This window comes from Euprymna scolopes, chromosome 45 (genome assembly GCF_053919585.1).
Source record: "Euprymna scolopes isolate OS-2025 chromosome 45, ASM5391958v1, whole genome shotgun sequence".
Taxonomy (NCBI): Eukaryota; Metazoa; Mollusca; class Cephalopoda; order Sepiida; family Sepiolidae; genus Euprymna; species Euprymna scolopes.
This window is the reverse complement of record NC_136526.1, coordinates 65,778,395-65,798,394: the sequence shown is the minus strand read 5'-3', so window position 1 is coordinate 65,798,394 and position 20,000 is coordinate 65,778,395. Positions and strand designations below refer to the sequence as shown.

Below are 20,000 nucleotides of genomic sequence, written 5' to 3'. Positions count from 1 at the left end.
TTGGGCAGGACATGTTTTGTGTATGGAAGACGAGCGGATACCAAAGCAAGTGATGTACAGCGAGCTCAACAGTGGACAGTGGAATGTGGGTAGACCTCTGCATCGCATTAAGGACAAGTTGAAAACAGAATTTGGCATGTGCAAATATTTCTTTTCGTGATTTTGAACGAATTGTTTCTCAATGAAATGAACGGAGATCTGCCTGTCAGACGGACATCAGGCAGTTCTCTAAAACTGAAATTGACCAACTGCGCATTAGACATGAAAGAACCAAAGCATCTGCAAGTATCCCAGCCAATCATTCGCGCAATCTTCATCCTTCCTCCATTGTGGGCTTGTTTGCAGATCTCTTGCAGGACTTGGATGTCATTTACGATTGAGGTTTGACCTTTACACCTGATTTTAAATGGAACACATACATCAAGTCTGTGGCCAGGGTTGCTGGGAAAATGGTGGGATCCTTCTACCGCTCCAGAAGATATCTCACTAATGATGCAATTCTCTATCTATATAAGAGCCAAGTACGTCCAAAGATGGAGTACTGCTGCCACATCTGGGCGGGGGCTGCTAAAAACAGCCTATCCTGCCTTGACAGAATACAAAATAGACTCTGTGGCTTGGTGGGGGATGCCCTTTTCTCTACCCTGCAACCTCTTTCCCACAGAAGAGACGTAGCGAGCCTGTCATTGTTCTATCGTTATTTCCATGGCAGGTGCTCGTCTGAGCTCCATTCTCTGGTCCCCCCTCACTATCTTTTTAAAAAAACACCTGACTAGCTGAAACCACCGTCAATAATTTTCCCCACTCCCTATCTGTGCCTAAATCAAAACGTAGATACCATGAACAAAGCTTCTTTCTGAGAACTGCACGCCTGTGCAACTCTGTTCCGCTTGCCTGTTTCCCTCCCGACTTCAACCTGGATGTCTTCAAGTCCAACACAAACAAATTCCTGATGAACCGCCCCCCCTAAGTAATGACACCTTATCAATTCTCCAATACTATTGCTACACTATCCCTTTGATTACTGTGCATACAATAACCCTTATCCCTGAGTGGCCATTGGGCCTTGATAAGTGGTGAACTCCATGTAAAAAAACCCAAAAAAGAACCCATACATCGAAATTGGCGGGAGAGTCCATGATATATATATATATATATATATATATATATATATATATATATATATATATATTTATATAAAATGGGTTAATAAATTCCAACGAAAGAAAGATTATTATTTAAATATATATATATATATATAGTAGCTTCCGTCAGTCTTGACAGACTATGGATATCCACTGTCAGGGTGCCTGCACATAGAATTTTTGTGGCAAGAGTTGCGCAATCTCCAACTGCATCTTTACTGAGTCGAAATTGTTAAATGTCAGTGGCAAGTGGAGGTTCAGGACGACTGGAAACAATGCCGAGATAAGCGGAGAGGACACACAGCACGTAAAATTCCCAAATCGTCACCCATCTGATACTAGCCAGGCTCAACATTGCTTAACTTTGGTGACCTGACGATAACTGGTGTGTCAACGTGGTAATTATTGTCCTAAATAGTCGTAGCAGATGTCCACTATCTTAGACTTTGCTCCTCTCTTTATGAGGAGTTAGTTTGTTGGTAACGGCCTGGGGCATCTCGACTAAGTAATGCTGACGGGGTAACTCAGTTAATATATAATAGGTCAAAATGATCCTTATTTAGAGAAGCTGGCTTAATTTTTCCCACCTTTGAGCCTTGTGCCAGGTTTTCTTGCCCGGGCAAGAAGGAAGTACATACCAGTCACCCTGAGATCTTGTTCCTGAACGAGTCCGTTTAGCCTCACTTGTTGCCAATACATTCCGACTATACATATCGTTCCACCCTTATCTACAGTCACTTCTCACATTGTGGCGTCTTTTCTTTTCGCGGTTATCCCGTCATGTGGCTATGTTTCTCCAAATTGTCATGTCACACAAAATAATAAAAAAATGGAAAAGATCGCTAACCGGTTTCTGCCTTGTTTAATGAAGCGAAATCAACAAGCAAAAAAGAATTTGATGCCTGAAAATAAAAAAAACTACAAACATACATTGAGCCCCACAAGTATATCTCTCTTTTTACAGAGAGAAAGTCACAAAGATTAAATATATATAGTTTGGAATTTTATATACAGAGTGCGTAAGGTATTCGAGGACACTTATATTTTTGTAATTTAAATTAAAAATATACTAATTAATGTTTTCTTTTTTTTTTTTTTTTTTTTTTGCTTTCAGAAGATCCCATGACAGATAGTACTATAACTAATGAAATAAAAAGCTAGAAAAGACTACATGATTCCATTTCCGTTGGATTAAAACAGATTTTCTTTTTTGTTGCAGACTATCCACTATTCTAGAAAGAGAAAGTCGCTTAAATAAATAAATCAGAAAGATCTTGCGGTTTTTAACTTTTAAATTCAGATGAACATATTCGGCTCAAATAAAGATTTGTTGATTGAAGTGTGTTGATTTCGATGGTGCACCAGCATGAACACACTTATGCAAGTAACGTAAAAATCTTGCGGTCTGGTGGTGATGAAGTTGCTGAATGTGGTTTCGATATCACTTAGTTTTTTTAAGCATTTCTCACGCAGAAAGTTGTTGAGACGCTTGGAAAAATGGTAGTCAGTAGGTGAGAAGTTTGGAGAGTATGGCGGATGAGGCAGAGTTTTGTAGCCGAAATCGTCCAACTTCAGCAGGGTCGGTTTATCAACGTGCGGTCGAGCATTGTCATGGAGGAGAACTTGGGCTTTTTCTGTTGACTTATGCTGGGTGCTGTTGTCGAAGTTTCTGATGTATTTAATCCATTTGTTGAAAGTACTTCTCCCCCGTAATGGTTTCGCCTACATTCAAAAAATTGTAATGGATGAGACCAGTCACAGATCACCAAACAGTCAGCATGACCTTCTTTTGGTGTAACTCTAGCTTTTGGGAAGTGTCGTGGAGCTTTGTCGGCGTCTAACCACTGAGCTGAGCGTCACTGGTTGTCATAAAGAACCCACTTTTCATCGCAAGTCACAACCCGATCGAGAAACGGGTCGTTCTTGTTCCATAAACAAAGGGAAGTTGACACACAAGAATAATAAAAAACTGAAATTTTACAAACATGGTGCGTAAGGTATTTAGGACACTTATAATGTTGTAAATTAAAAATTTTGCTATGGGATGTTCTAAAAGTAAAAAATTAACAGTTGTTTTTTTTTTTTTTTTTTTTTTTTCAGAAGATCCCATAGCAAATGCTAACAAAATGAAAAGACACGTTGTAATCTATAAATATAAAAGCGAAAATGTATGTATGTATGTACGCTTTTCCTCGATGTCCACAAAAGGCTTCTTTCAAAGAAGCGCTTGCTCGGTTCACAACTTCTTAAAACTTTTTATATCATCTATAAATTGTAATATCTCAGAGTTACCCACGGAGCTCGCCTGTCTATTTAATTTTATTGACTTTCAAACGTTAATTATTCCACATTTCCCGCATCGGCACGGGTTACATTCGGTTTTCGGTATAAAAAAAAGCGAAACTCAACTCTAATAACAGGCCCAAAGCCACACAGGCTGAAAGCCACTTGCCCGCGCGCCCTCCGGGGCCCGGGTGACATGATCAAAGTGTAGTATCTGTTCCGACAGATGCTGCAAGCTATGACTAGCTAGGACTAGCTATGACTAGCAAAGACCAGATGTGGGGGCAACCCCACATGCTTGACCTTTAACCAGCTCCCATTTCCCTCCTCTCGGGAACTGGTCCCCATTTTCCCTTCCCCCTCCCTTGACTCCTCACATTAAAAATTGGCCTTGTGCCTAATTTGCTCGGTGGGGGAGCAAATAAATACAACAGGCCAAAAGCCAGCCCGGCCTGCGCGCCCTCCGGGGCCCAGGTGACATGATCAAAGTGTAGTATCTGTTCCGGCAGATGCTGCACTTAAGATAATTTGTACCAGTCAATGGAGGGGAAACCCTCTATACTGGGACAATTATTATTTTTGGTAACCAGAGTGACCCCTTTTAGGGGAGCTGGTTTTTACCTCACATTAAAAACGGCCTTGTGCCTAATTTGCTCAGTGGGGGAGCAAATAAATACCATCTGTTCCGACAGATACTGCACTTAAGATAATTTGTACCAGTCAATGGAGGGGAAACCCTCTATACTGGGACAATTATTATTTTTGGTAATCAGAGTGCCCCCTTTCTTTTAGGGGAGCTGGTTTTTACCTCACATTAAAAACGGCCTTGTGCCTAATTTGCTCAGTGGGGGAGCAAATAAACACCATCTGTTCCGACAGATACTGCAAGCTATGACAAGCTAGGACTAGCTATGACTAGCAAAGACTAGATGTGGGGGCAACCCCACATGCTTGACCTTTAACCAGCTCCCATTTCCCTCCTCTCGGGTGCTGGTCACCTTTTTCCCTTCCCCCTCCCTTGACTCCTCACAATAAAAATCGGCCTTGTGCCTAATTTGCTCGGTGGGGGAGCAAATAAATACCCACAGGCCGAAAGCCAGTTGTCTCAAGAGAGCTAAGTAACGTTTGTTCAATGTCGACTTCGTCATATCAGACTGTAGCTTTCATTTCGCTCCTCCTGATAAACAGGGAGCGGGTTTTTAAAAACAAACAAACCGATTTTTTAAACCTGTTTTTTTAACACTACTATTTTCCAACTGCGCGTCGTGAAGGCTTCGTTTTTTTTTTCACGGGCACCTGTTTTTTTTCACATTTTCGGGGGTTTTTCACATACCCCGAAAAACACCCGGGCAACGCCGGGTACCCCTCGCTAGTCTATAAATATAAAAGCGAACATGTATGTATGTATGTGTGTTCACTTTTTCTGTGTGTCTACAAAAGGCTTCTTTCAGAGAAGCGGTCGGTCGGTTCACAACTTTTTAAAACTTTTTATGTCACATAGAAATAGTAATATCTCACAGTTAACAACGAAGCTCGCCTGTCTATTTAATTTGCTCGATTTCAGGAAGATAAATATTCAATATTTGTCGCTCGCCGCATGTGGGTTAGTCTTTTTCCTATAACATCTTGGGGGGGGGGGAGCGTTCAGCAGTAAATGAAATCCCGCAGTCAAACTTGAGCTCATTAACTCATTAAAACGAGCACCTGCTAAATCCAAGTAATTAATTAAATTCACACGTGTTTCCGTAAGCATGTCGCGGTGGGGCAATGGTTAACGTCGCACGTTTTTTTTTTTTCACAACTTTGCCTCAACGGTTCGGGTTCGATCCTCATACTTACTTTTTTAACCCCCCCCCACACGCACACCTCCAAACACCCGGGCAACGCCGGGTGCCCCTCGCTAATGATGTCTATAAAAGCAAAACACAGAAATTCAAACATTGCAAAATTTCTAAAAGTCGCCACATCTTTCGTTTGCAAAGTTAGAAAGGAACACAATTAAAAGAATGGAGATGAATTGACAACGAGCATTGAAAAGACTACATGATTCCATTTCCGTTTGATGAAAACATATTTTCTTTTTTTTTTGTTGCAGACTATCCGCTGTACTACAAAGAAAAAGTCACTTAAATAAATATATCAGAAAGACCTTGCGGTTTTTAACTTTTAAATTCAGATGAACATATCTCGGCTTAAACAAAAATTTATTGATCGAACTCAACACCATTAAAATGAACACACTTTTGCAAATGCAAAACAAGTGTATCTATTCAAGTAATGTAACAATCTTGCGTTCTGGTGCGTTTGTCAGAAGGGTGCATATATATACTAGAAAAAGTACCTGTCGTTGACTGGGTTCAAAAACAGCCTACAGAAAATGGACTTTGATTTATGAAAGTATGATAGGTTATGAAAAGGAAGGGCTGTAAAGAAATAGCTTCGAAAAAAATGGTATATCCCCCCCCCATTAATCTGTTGGTAACGACCAAAATTGGCTATATATTTCTTAATGTTTTAAACTGAGACTTCCCCATAAATAATCCGCTATATAAAAATTTTAATACGACCGTTGTAAAACTTAACTACAGCTGCATTAACAATCTGGAAAGAATAATTAAGAGTCATAACAGAAAACTATTAAATCACGATGATAGAATTAATGAAACACAAAAGAGATGCAATGACACTAACGAATGTAACTGTAGGAATAAGAATGAATGTCCATTACAATGGAAACGTTTAACTAAAAGCGTAGTTTATGTGAGTACTGTTTTCTCAGAAAATGTTTAACTAAAACTGAGTACTGTTTTCTCAGAAAATGTTTGACTAAAACTGAGTACTGTTTTCCCAGAAAATAATCTGGATCATGTAAAACATTAATTACTAGCGGATGGGGAGCTGGTGAGGACTTTGCCCGGTCGTAAAGTACGCTTAAATATGATATATTAATTTGTCCAAATTTCGTAATTATTATGATAGAAACGTGATTTCAAAATGTAAAAAAAAAGTCTTTAGGTGCCATCAGTTATAATCGAAACCAAAATCAAAACTGTAGCATTCAAAGCTGGTGACGTTACCACTGTACCAACGTGACACACATATGGACTGATTAAAAATAAACTAAGATGGTTATACAAAATCTATAACGATTTTTTTTCAATTTTGACCCATTCTTGACTCCTTAAAACTATTTTAACCAGCTAAAAAGCCCATAAAACAACGGTGTATAAAAAAGACAATCATTTGAGACCCCTAGCGCTGCTCTGTGACTTTTAGTTTCGGAAAAGATGGAGTTTGAAAATATGGAAACAGACAGACAGACAGACAGACATAGTGAGTTTTGTAAATTAGATATAGGTGGGACAAGTACTGAATTTAAAACGAGGTATAGAAACTATAAAATATCACTTAGTAACCAGATAGTGGTGTGATCACCTCATTATGCAATCATGAACTATCCCTTAAAGAAGAAAACATTGTACCTATAATAAGATGGGGCATCCTAAAGATGGCTGCAACCTCGACACTGTACAACCCCACTTGTTTTCTTTGCTTTCATGTGAAATTAGCTATAATTACATAGTAGCTTCTTACGTTCAAGTGGTGATATGCCTTGCTGTGCGTAAACGGGAGTAAAAAAAAATATGGTACCCCCCCCCCCATTAAATCTGTTAGCAAAAGCCAAAAGCAGCTATATATTTCTTCCCAATAAATAACCCACTATATAAAGATTACAAATATAAAACCACTGTAACACGCCTCCAAATAGTGACATAGTCCATAAAACATTGTAGTTTACATTGCATTGTAGAGAACCTACTATTGATTTTATGAAATTATCGGAAATAATGACATCACTTAAAGTTTAAAATGTAAATGCTAAGTATCATGGTTCAATTGTGCTCTTAACAGAAACATTCAACCATGCATTAAAGGAAACACGTTATGAAATTTATGATATTTGCATAAAAAAGTCATTTAACAATCAGTGTCGGTTTGTGGGGATTCAACAAGATTAAGAAAGCAGGAAATGTTGTGTTATCGTATCTAATTATGGCGAACATCGTGTGATCGTCTAGTTGTTCTTTTTATTAAATGATATGTTCATATGCTGTTGTGTGTGTATGTGTGTGGTACATGTATTTTTGGATATACCTTCTGCATCGTGGATGTTGGTCTACCTGGAATCATCTCGTGTCTTGGAGGGGAGACGGGTACCTGTTTAGGATGAAGATTCATTTCACTCCAAGACAAGGAATTGGTTTTATAGTTTTTATTCACTTTTCCAGATGTCTCACAGAAGGATGGAAAGTGAATCTCTGGCTTGCGTGGTTTACTCTTGGTCTCATTTCTACACACGTCAGCGTCCCCCCCCCAGTGAAGGGAAGGAGATGACTGTTAAGCCGTCCGTCGCTTTCTAAGTCCAAACGCAATCTCTTTTGATTCAGCTAACCTGATCACATGACTCACACGCAATCCGATCAGCTGACCTTCACTTCCGGTCAACATGTCTACAATATGATTTAAATACCTCTCTCTCTCTCTCTCTCTCTCTATCTCTCTCTCTCTCTCTCTCTCTCTCTCTCTCTCTCTCTCTCTCTATCCATTCTCTAACAGAAACGGGGAAAATGGAGGAAAAGAATATGATAAAAAATCCAATGAGAAAGACGGTAAAATTCTATTACAATTGAATAAAAAAACATATCATAAAGCTTTAATTAAACTTGGAAATACGATTAAAAAAAATAGCATGGATCAGTAAGTGCATTAGCACCTTAATTTGGAAATAAGTAAAGTGGAAGGCGACGATTACTGAAATTTTAATAAATTAAACATTGCACTGTAGAGAACCTACTGATGGTTTTATAAAATTATCTGTAAATAATTACTGATAGTTTAATAAATTAAACATTGCACTGTAGAGAACCTGCTGATGGTTTTATAAAATTATCTGTAAATAATTACTGATAGTTTAATAAATTAATGCTTGATTATAATTGTACGCATACACATATATACGCATATAAAAGTGTAAATTCATATACATCAACATATAAAAGATAAAGAATGAAATAAAATAAAGAAAAAATATATGAAAAAGTGAGACTAAAAGAAAAAACTCACTTACAAGCAACAGGGACAAATACACATGTAAATATACAAATATATAAACGCATACATACATGCAGATATATGCACATACATAGGCATATATATATATTATTATTTAAATATAATTATACACTGACATGTGTTTCGTCGTCTACGACTCGTCAGAGTGGCTGAATTTAGCGAGATTCGAAATCTGGACGCCATATATATATATATATATATATATATATATATATATATATATATATATATATATATATAGTGAATAAATGATAAAAGACTATATTCCAAAGTTCATGATGTTGACAATCTTATAATTTATTCCTTTAATTCAATTGACATTTACAATTCTTGACAGTATCTGTTTCGTAGCACAAAATCAACCACTTAATAATTATATAAATCAGGGAATCTATTATGCCTTTAACTCATCTGAACAAATAGCAACAATCAATCCGTCAAAAAGAAAAAAGTACGGTTAGACATAATTAAAATCCGAAAATTGGAAGAGAAACTGTAAATACTTTATAATATGCTTCCATTACGCCATTTTGAATTTTAAAAATAAAGGCACTAAACCCAAGAACTTATTTACATTAGACTTGAAAACGTTCATGTTATAATCAGATGGAAACGGACAGTCCTAGGAAATAAATTTTGCTCATCGGATTTTCGGTTAGTTTCAGAGTAAGGGAAATTGTTGATGGTTGTTGCATCTAAATGAGTATTTGTAACAAACGTTTTACAAACGGGGAACCATTGGATTGGAGCTCAGTCGAGCATCTGCCATGAAAGTAACGACAGAGCAGAGATAGACTCGCAACGTCTATTCTGTGAGAAAGATGCAGTAAGGAGATGAAAAGGTTGTCACTAAATTCTTAAGACAGTTTTGGAATCTGTCTCGACAGGAAAGGGTACTCTTAGAAGCTACTCCTCAAATGTGGCAGCAGTACGCCATCTGGATTTTTATAGAGACAAATGGACGCATCTATAAAAATCCAGGTGTACAAAGGTATTAGAAAAAGAAAAAAGAAAAAAAAAGAAGACATACGTGTTTTTCTTTTTCTGAAACGTTTACGCTTGGATTTTTTTTAAAGATGAGTTATTCGTCATTATGTTGAATACTTATCGTGAATAAAAAAGGCTGTTTGAGATTCATTTAAATCAACTAGGCATACCGAACCTCAACAGCAAACCATCTATGCTAAAAACTAAACGTAAATTGCATGAGCAGAGTGTCGAGTTTTGGAGTAGCGAGTTTGGACAGAAGAACGCCGAGTTGGAGTGTCAAATTTGGACAGCAGAACACGGAGTTTGCAGTGGCGAGTTTTGACAGCAGAGTGTCCAGTGTTGGATTAACGAGTTTTGACAAGAGAGCGGCGAGTTTTGGAACGGCGAGTTTTGGAACGGCGAGTTTTTAACAGCGATGTTTAATTTCGTGTAGTGAATTTTGACAGCGATGTTTTACTTTGAGTAGAGAATTTTGACAGCGATGTTTAATGTTGAGTAGTGAATTGTGACAGTGACGTTTAATTTTGAGTAGTGAATTATGGCAGTCATGTGTAATTTTGAGTACTGAATTTTGACAACGATGTTTAATTTTGAGTAGCGAATTTTGACATCGATGTTTAATTTTGAGTAGTGAATTGTGGCAGCGACGTTTAATTTTGAGTAGCGAATTGTGACATCGATGTTTAATTTTGAGTAGTGAATTGTGACAGTGACGTTTAATTTTGAGTAGTGAATTGTGTCAATGATGTTTAATTTTTAGTACTGAATTTTGAGAGCGATGTTTTATTTTGAGTAGCGAGTTGTGACAGCGATGTTTAATTTTGAGTAGTGAAGTGTGAGAGCGATGTTTAATTTTGAATAATCACTTGTGAAAGCGGGGTTTAATTTTGACTAATGAATTGTTAGAGCAACGTTTAATTTTGAGTAGTGAATTGTGACAGCGATGTTTAAATTTGAGCAGTAAATTTTGCTAGCGATATTTAATTTGTATTAGTGAATTTTGACAGAGATGTTTAATTTTGAGTAATGAATTGGGAGAGCGATGTTTAATTTTCAGTATGTAATTGTGACAGCGATGTTTAATTTGGAGTAATGAATTTTGACACCGATGTTTCATTTGTAGTAATGAATTTTGACACCGATGTTTCATTTGTAGTAATGAATTTTGACACCGATGTTTCATTTGTAGTAATGAATTTTGACACCGATGTTTCATTTGTAGTAATGAATTTTGACACCGATGTTTCATTTGTAGTAATGAATTTTGACACCGATGTTTCATTTGTAGTAATGAATTTTGACACCGATGTTTCATTTGTAGTAATGAATTTTGACACCGATGTTTCATTTGTAGTAATGAATTTTGACACCGATGTTTCATTTGTAGTAATGAATTTTGACACCGATGTTTCATTTGTAGTAATGAATTTTGACACCGATGTTTCATTTGTAGTAATGAATTTTGACACCGATTATTAATTTTGTCTACTGAATTGTGAGAGCGATGTTTAATTTTGAGTAGCTTATTTTGACAGCGATGTTTAATTTTGAGTAGTTAATTGTGACAGCGATGTTTAATTTTGAGTAGCTTATTCTGACAGCGATTTTTAATTTTGAGTAGTGAATTGTGGCAGCTTGCAGTGAATTGTGAATTGTGACAGCGATACTTTATTTTTAGTAGTTAATTGTGACAGAGATGTTTCATTTTAAGAAGTTAATTTTGACAGCGATGATTAAATTTGAGTAGTTGTTTTGACAGCGGTTTTTACTTTTGTGTAGGTAATTGTGAGAGCGATGTTTAATTTTGAGTAGTGAATTGTGAGAGCCATATTTTATTTGTATTAGTGAAATTTGACAGCAATATTTAATTTTGAGTAGAGAATTTTGTGCAATGAATTTGTGACAACGATGTTTAATTTTGAGTTGTGAATTGTGAGAGCAGCGTGTCGAATGGACATTGTAACTGATAGCGCAGCATAATTAACAATTCATTAGGACAAGTGTAAAACAGTTAACACTTGATTGTTTTTAACCAAAGTAGTTTAATTTTAAAACTTTCTTATCTATATGTTCGGTTAGCTCAAACGATAGGGAACGCGGCTACACGTTTTGGTTTCGATTCTAGCTTATGACAGTCATGTCATTTTTAAAGCTTTAAATCGATACTATATATTAGGTACAATATCATATTAAATAGAGAATTGGCTCTGTAATAATAAATACGAATTTTGCATGAATTAAAATATATTTAAGCGTATTTTACGACTGATAATGTCGGGCACACTTCTCCCTTATGCTAGTACCAAAAAAAAATGCAATCCATACCTGGGAGCAGATGTTTCATTCTGGGTTACTGGCTTTTTTTTGTGGGTTAACGCCAGGCCAGGTTGACTTGGTATTACCTAAAAATATATGATTTTATGCTTCAATTGTTTCCGTAAATGCTTAATTATTAGATTAGAAATGATAAATGAAATTCTTATGGTTATAAAACCATCTACCAAAGCGTGATAAATGAAAATAAATCTATTCGAAATTCATTATCATCATTACGATTGCAGGATATTTTTTTTCACTCAGAAACATAAGCTATGTAAATAAATTTGGTGCTTGGTAAGATAGAGTCGACAAAGCACCTTTTGAAATATGTGATTTTAATAAAAAAAAAAAAGTACTTGTGTTATATTGCGGTGTCATAAAGGAGATTGTATCATAAAGGGAATAGTGTCAAGAAGGAGATTCGTGTACGTGATCGTCTAGTTTCTAATCTTATTGTTCATGTCTTCGTGAGTGTGTGTTTGTGTACATGCATTTCTTAACATACCTTTTCATTCATGTGTCGTCGGTTGTTCCTCTGGTTTCATTGTCTCTTGGAGGGGAGCTGGCCTGTTGGATGAAGAATTCACTCCAAGATGATAATTAAGGTTTTATGTTTTTATTCACCTTCCAGAGGTCGACACAGAATGGAGGTGAACCTTGCTTGCTTGCTTGGTACACGTCAGCGTCCTCCCCAGCCCAGGGGGGGGGGACAGCTGAAAAGCCGTCTGTCTTCTTCAACACCCGAAACTAAACTGCCCAGAAAGAATCAGCTAACCTCATCACATGACACCACGTCATCTGGTCAGCTGACCCTTCTTTTGCAAACGTGTCCACTGTCCACGTTATTCACCTCTCTCTCTCTTTCCCTCCCTCTCCCTCTCTCTATTCTCTAATAGAGACACAGAGAGAGAAAATAGAAAGAGTAAGAAAGCCAGAGAGGGGGGGAGAGATGCTCTGTAACACTTGCTTAATTGTCATGTCGAAACCAGTAATATATCTAAAACTTAGGAAAATCCATTGAAGTAGAACAGCGCTATTGTGTTTTTAGTAAAAAAAAAAAAAAAAAAGAAAAAGTGTCTATCGCTGGGGTCTAAAATAATACGTAAGCCATTAAAGTGGCAAAAAGAGAAATAAGTATGCCCCCTGTATTTGCAATCTTCAAGGTGTTCACATTTAAGGAAAATGCGATTTCCCTCAATTTCCTGTAAAAATAATTACTTTTAACTATAAATAAATTTCTATTCGATGAATTTTTGTATTTTTTGGATATATTACTATTTTCGACATGGAAATTAATTAAATTGCGTTGTTTTTGTTTCAAATCACATATTAAAAGAAAAATCGATCTGTCGACTCTAACTTAACAAGCACCACTAGGTGTATCAGAATTTTTGTAGGAATTTTTGACACCCCTAACACGAAACTGCGAATAAGATATAAAAAAACTCGTAATTTCTCTTTTAAAGGTGGGTTGTTTATTTTCTTTATGGATTATACTTCCAAAATAAACTATTAAAGTTGTTTTAAAAGTAATAGAAATATTTTTTTTATTTAAAAAAAAACAGTAATGAATTTTACGAACTCAATATTTTTCAATTTTTAAACTTTAAAAATCTATCAAAATTTTTCTATTGATTCTATTTTTACGATATTTTTAGGGTTAATGTGAAATTTTATGCTCTTTCCAATAAACTAAATATAATATTTTAGACAAACGTTTTTTTTTAATTCACGCCCCCCATTTTCAAGTGTCTATTAAAAAGTAAATAATTAATTTACTCACCAAAGTTTTATATATAACAAATTGAAGAGAAAAGGTCAATAAATAATATATTCAAATTTAAAACAAAAAAAGTAGTGTTTTTTAGAAATTTACCTGTAAAGTTCGAAGTTTAAAAGCTTTTTTATTAAACCGCGTTATTTGTTTTTTCTTTTGTTTTTTTTTTATGAAACCTTGGTCCTTGCTCCTTTAATTGAAAAAAAAAATAATTAGGGCTTGAATTACATTTTTCGAGGAGTTATAAGCTTGGAAAGATGGGGTGGAATTGTTCACTATTTTTCACGAAATTTCTGACACACCTAAAGCACCGCATTTAAACAAAAAAAAGTCTTCTTTTATTTTTATAAACACAAAAAATCACACGTTTACATTTTGTGAATTTTCTGAAAGTTAAATTTATGAAAGTTAAATTTATTAAAGTGAGAAAAACATTAAATTGGCCACGCATTTTCCACACAATTGAATTTTATGATTTTGAAATTGATATTATGTGCGCTATCGTTTTTATGGGTAAAGGAACAAAGAAAGTCGCAATGATTTAAAATATATATATATATATATATATATATATATTTATATATATATATATATATATATATATATATATATATATATATATATATATATATATATATATATATATAAAGGAGATTAGAGCAATAGTCTAAAGAGCTGAGTGTATTTCAATGTAACAGTGAAATTACTAGTTTAATTGAAATACGGGAAAGAGAAAAAGAAAAAGTGCTCGTTGTAATTTAGATATATAATAAGCTCGATAGGTAGATATCCTAGAGCTGATTCAATATTAAGTAATGTGATTGATAATTTAAAATTTGAAAAATCAATTTTCAACTAAATTAAAAATCCGTTTCATAAGAAGGAACAACAACAAAATCAATTATCTGTACGATCGTTTCGGAAAACAATGCTTTTTATTGTGGTAAACATCCAGTTACGAACAATAATTACATATATATACCTTTATTTTGATATGTGTGTGGGGTGAAGAGGACTCTCAAAAGCCCTGTTAAGGCAACCCCTCTGTGTGAAGCAAATCTCTGTTTAAAAAAAAAAAAACATTAAGTGGGAGACCAGCACCCGCATTAAGCTGGTCTGCAGTTTGATTTGTTGCTGGCTATCTTGCTCATGCTTGTTGCTGGATCTCAACATTTTGAGCCGAGAGAGAGAGACTTAGCTGTCGTACAAAGCTAAAACTCTGTAACATCATCTTTGTATAGATACTTCCTCAGGCATTTGTCTACAAAAATTGTCCGTGGCGATGGAAAAAGTATCATGTGTGTAGCCCTGAAATGCTGGAAGCATGTAATAATTGATCTGCCATCATTCTATATATGCATATGTGTGTGTATGTATGTATGTATGTTAATATATGTACTAGTGTATGTATGTGTATGTATACCTATTTGTATATGTATGTATATATGTATGTGTGTATATGTTTTTATTTATTTATTTATCGTGTATACATGTTTATGTGTGTTTGTATGTATATATATATATATATATACATATATATATATTTTTGTGTGTATGTATGTATATGTATATATGCATATATATGCATGTGTATAGGTGCATATATATGTATGTGTAGGTATTTATAGGCAACTTTATGTGTATGTATGTATATGTGCATACATGTGTACGTATATGTATGTGAATATGCATGTATATGTGTGTATGTATTTGTATATGATAGTATATAATGTGTATGCATATATATGTATATGTGTGTGCATGTGTGTATGTATATGTTTGTATGTATGTGTTATATGTATTGTGTATGGATGTATGGATGTGTGCATGTGTGTATGTTTATGGGTATGGATGTGTATGTATGTGTGTATATGTATATATATGTATGTATGCCAAGGACCGTCTTCAATGTCATGTCTGCTTGAGCGTGTGAATTCGCTGGCAGGACTAACAAAAAAAAAGGTTATCTTCGGACTCATGGACTTTCAGTGACTGAGAGAGTGGCACTCGTCTGACAAGACGTTGCAATCATCATGAGTGATCAAGGTCTGGTGTGGACGTATGTTAAAAGCACATAGATGTCTTAGCTTCTTTCTGTGCTTCTCCCAGACAAATCAACCCCATGTGCACGTTGTGACCACTGCCACACAGATGGGGCTCTGATGAACAGCGAGTGTCCTGCGCCATATAACTGGACCTCCACTGCCTTGTGGGCCAAGGTTATTTAACCAAAGGCTAAGGGTGAGGTAACCCTGACAGAAACCTCCAGAGGAGCTTAGGCCCTGTAAGCTGCGGCATATATACCTACCAGTGTGTGGAATATGCTCTGGTGCCCAGCAACCTAAGTTCCAGTCATGGATCAAATGGCATGGTGAAGGAAAACTCTGATATAAAACCTGCAGTGATTCCTGCATCCATGATGTTGACTTGCTCTTCTTTTAGGATCAATGTGGCAGTTGTTTAGAAAGTGGGATTGTTTCGATGCAAAGTCTTTCCCCACTATAACAATCCTCATGCACAGGCATTGCTCGATATAAATTAGATACACTTTTTTCTATCTCGTGTATCTCGATAGCAAAAAGGATGGCTGTAGCCTAAAACGGCAAAACATTCAATGAAGTTGGCAAATATAGTTATGAACGTAAATGGCAATAAGGGAACTGGTGCTTCCAAGGCCTGGCCCACCAGGTGTTTCAGGGCTCAACAGCCTAGACCTGGTCGTCATCATGCTACTGTGAGACAGTTTTCTGGGTTGGCTGGGGCCTACACCATTTCCTGGAGTAGTAGAGCAGATGGATGTAAGAGGGAATCAGGCGTGGCTTTTGCTATAAAGGCATAAATTCTTTCTAGCCTGGAAGAACTTCCCTGTGGTGTGAGTGACCGGATCATGACTATGAGGTTACCTCTGGTAAATGGTCGTTATACAACTTTTTTTAGTGTCTATGCACCCACTATGGATGCAACATGGGATGAAAAGTTTGCTTTCTACCTTGCTTTGTGCAGTGTAGTTAGACGCATTCCCTCTGCTGATAAGATTTTCATGCTAGGGTGAGAAGAGATTTTGAAACCTGGGATGTGCTGGGTAAACACGGAGTGGGCAAGTGTAATAGCAATGGTCTAATGTTGTTGCAGTTTTGTTCAGAGATGGGTTTTAAAATCAGTAACACCGTGTTTCAGCAGAAGGACAAATACAAGACGACCTAGATGCATCCTGGTTCCAAACAATGACACTTGATAGACTATATGTTAGTCAGAAAACGTGAGATGAGGGATATCTGCAGTGTTCATGTCATGCGGGGCACAGTGCTGGACCGATCATTAGTTGGTCTGTGCAAAGATTGTGTTGTGAAGCCCTAGATGAGGGGACCTGGCGTGGCTATACCAAAGCGACTTAATGTTGCCCATCTAAGGGACAATATTGTGAGGGAGAAACTAGTTAAGGAGATGGAAGAGATTGACTGTGAAAACACTTGGCCTGCTTTTAAGGAGTCTGTCTATGAGGTATGTGAGAGAGTATTTTCGCATTTTTGCAACGTGTTTTGCGCGAAGCTGCTGCTGCTAAAATGAAATTTATGAAATACGGATGAGTCCAAAGGATATGAATAATGTCTCTTTTTTATTGCGTGTGTTAGTATTTTTCATCCTCCGTATTTAAAAAGGAAACGCACATTTACTTATAAGTTTTTTCCCTAGGACAAAAAATCCGCTTCTTCGATTTTTTAAAAATTCTTTTAAATACTTCTTTATCGACTAAATTTTTTTTAAATATCTAAAAAAAAGAAAACATTCAATGAAATAGAAATATTTGCCGTCAGCGTCTGGTATTTACCTGACGATGTAAGCATAACATGAGCTTTTATTTTTAAAAAAATCAAAGTGTTTTTTTTAACAAAAAAGGTTTTACACTTTGAAATTTACAGGTAAATTTCCAAAAAACTATTCTTTTTTTTTTTTGTTTTAAATAAGAATATTTTCTTTATTGATCTTTTATCTTCAATTTGTGATATCTAAAACTTTGGTACATAAATTAATTAAAATTTTAATAGACATTTCAAAATGGGGAGTGAATTTGAAAAAAAAAAAAACGTTTCTCTAAAACATTATATTTAGTTTATTGGAAAGAGCATAAAATTTCACGTTGACCCTGAAAATATCGTAAAAATGAAACCAATAGAAAAATTTTGATAGATTTTTAAAGTTTAAAAATTGAAAAATGTTTAACTCGTAAACTTCTATTGATTTTATTGCGTAAAAAAATGGCTGCCTGGAGGCACGCAGGCATTTTGTAAACATTTTGTAAACACTGTTTTTTTAAAAATAAAAAATAATATTTCTATTATTTTTTTAAAACAACTTTAATAGTTTATTTTGGAAGTATATTCCATAAAGAAAATAAACCCCCCACTTTTAAAAGAGAAATTACGAGTTTTTTTATATTTTATTTGCAGTTTTGTGTTAGGGGTGTCAAAAATTCCTCCAAATTTCAAATACACCTAGTGCAGGGTGTCACGATTAATGCTTGTTGCGAGATTCGAACCCTGGATTTAAAAATTTTTTTAACGTCAGTCATAGTGATCTAATCATTATATGACGATCTGAGCGTATGAGCTAAGTTGACCGACTTTCTTACAACTGAAAGTGCTTAACGATAAGAAACAAGTTTCTTAAAGGGGCTGACACAATTATTTACTATAATAATTAAATACCTACAGACACTAGTGTTTCATCCTTTTGGGAAATATCAGTGCAGGGTGTCACGATTAACGCCAGTCGAGAGATTTCCCCGGCAATAGAAGTCATGTCTGGCTTCATTAGCAAGGATCCGAACCACTAGGCTGCCGTCAACCGCGAAAGATACAGTTGTAATTTAAACATTAATTCTTATTATATATATATATATATATATGTATGTATGTATATATATATATATATATATATATATATATATATATATAACTACTTCATTTACTCACATAAAATTAATATACGAAAGTATAGATTTATGCGTAAACTTTAAGTATTTACTTCAAAAGTGCTCAATACGTAGGTAGAGCTAGTTAGTAATTTATATATATATTTTATAAATTACTATATATATAGGTAGAGCTAGTTAGTAATTTATATATATATTTTATAAATTACTATATATATATATATATATATATATATATATATATATATATATATATATATATATTGAAACAGCGAAACTACTATGTGCGGGTTCCCTATCTTGGGTTGACCATTTTGGGAAGTGATATACAAATTACCATTAGCGTATTTAGCAATGCTTTTTGTGTAAACAAATTGAGCTTAGGTATTTGGACAATGTCAAAAAAGTTGTTAATTCACTGCCCGCATAGCAGTAGCCGAATAGCGCAATGGTTAGAAGCTCCGACTGTCGGTTGGGCGATCGGGTTTCAATCCTGGCTTGAGCTAGTTGCTTGTCTAGCCACATTAGTGAGCTGTGAAACAGCAAAACAGTACTGTATGTGGATGACTATATATATTAGCAGGGAAACACGAGGTTGCTCGGGATTGAATGATGATCAACGAATGTTTCACACTCCCATATTTTTATTCTCATCGAAATCGATGAAATCGACCATTTTTCAATCAAATCGATTGATTCCTTGCTCCAGTTGGGGACACATCGCAGTGCACCAGGAAGAAGTTTCACATGCCTCCCGGCAGTGACTTAATTAACAATACACTGTAGTCTACATTGCACTGTAGAGAACCTACTGTTGATTTTATCAAATTATTTTTATATATAATGGCTTGAATTAAAGTTTAAATCTTAATGCAAGACATCAAGTATCACGGTTCAATTGTGCTGTAAACAGAAACATTCATTTAGAACGCGTTCCTTTCATATGAAAAGACCTACTGTTGATTTTTTTTATGTCAGGCCTTACTGCTTGTGTGATAATAAAACCTCTGAAATGCACTTGTCATGTTAGGCTGTGTAAGGTATTAACTTTGGTCAAAATCGCATGTCCCTTCTTTCATCGGATTATTTAAATTATCAATTATCGATACTTATCAAAGACATTCCGATACAAAACCTATCTAAGAACATTGCCAGGCACTTAAAGTACATTCGTGTGAAATTTCATTAAAATTAGTCCAGCTAATTTTTTCGAGTCTATAGGTTACGAACTCACGCATATGGGCACAAACTTCGTTTTATACACACACACACACACACACACACACACACACACATATATATATATATATATATATATATATATATATATATATATATATTTGTGTGTGTGTTATTTCTTGTATCTATATATCTGAAGAATCCTGACAAGCATAAAACGTGGACAATTTCCATATGAGTA

At 35.4% G+C, this 20,000-nt stretch overlaps 1 protein-coding gene across 3 annotated transcripts in view; it reads right to left on the bottom strand.

Moving 5' to 3' along the window:
* LOC145269854 (lactosylceramide 1,3-N-acetyl-beta-D-glucosaminyltransferase B-like) overlaps window positions 1–20,000 on the bottom strand; it is a 321,009-nt gene that overhangs the window by 74,448 nt on the left and 226,561 nt on the right. Inside the window, exon 2 of one of the 3 annotated variants that reach the window (XM_080125584.1) lies at window positions 11,877–11,953. The exons of the other annotated variants lie outside the window; for them this stretch is intronic. Within the exon in view, the coding sequence (XP_079981710.1) occupies window positions 11,877–11,895 (19 nt within the window). The 5' untranslated portion in view covers window positions 11,896–11,953. The remainder of the gene's footprint in view (window positions 1–11,876; window positions 11,954–20,000) is intronic. 3 annotated transcript variants of the gene reach the window in all.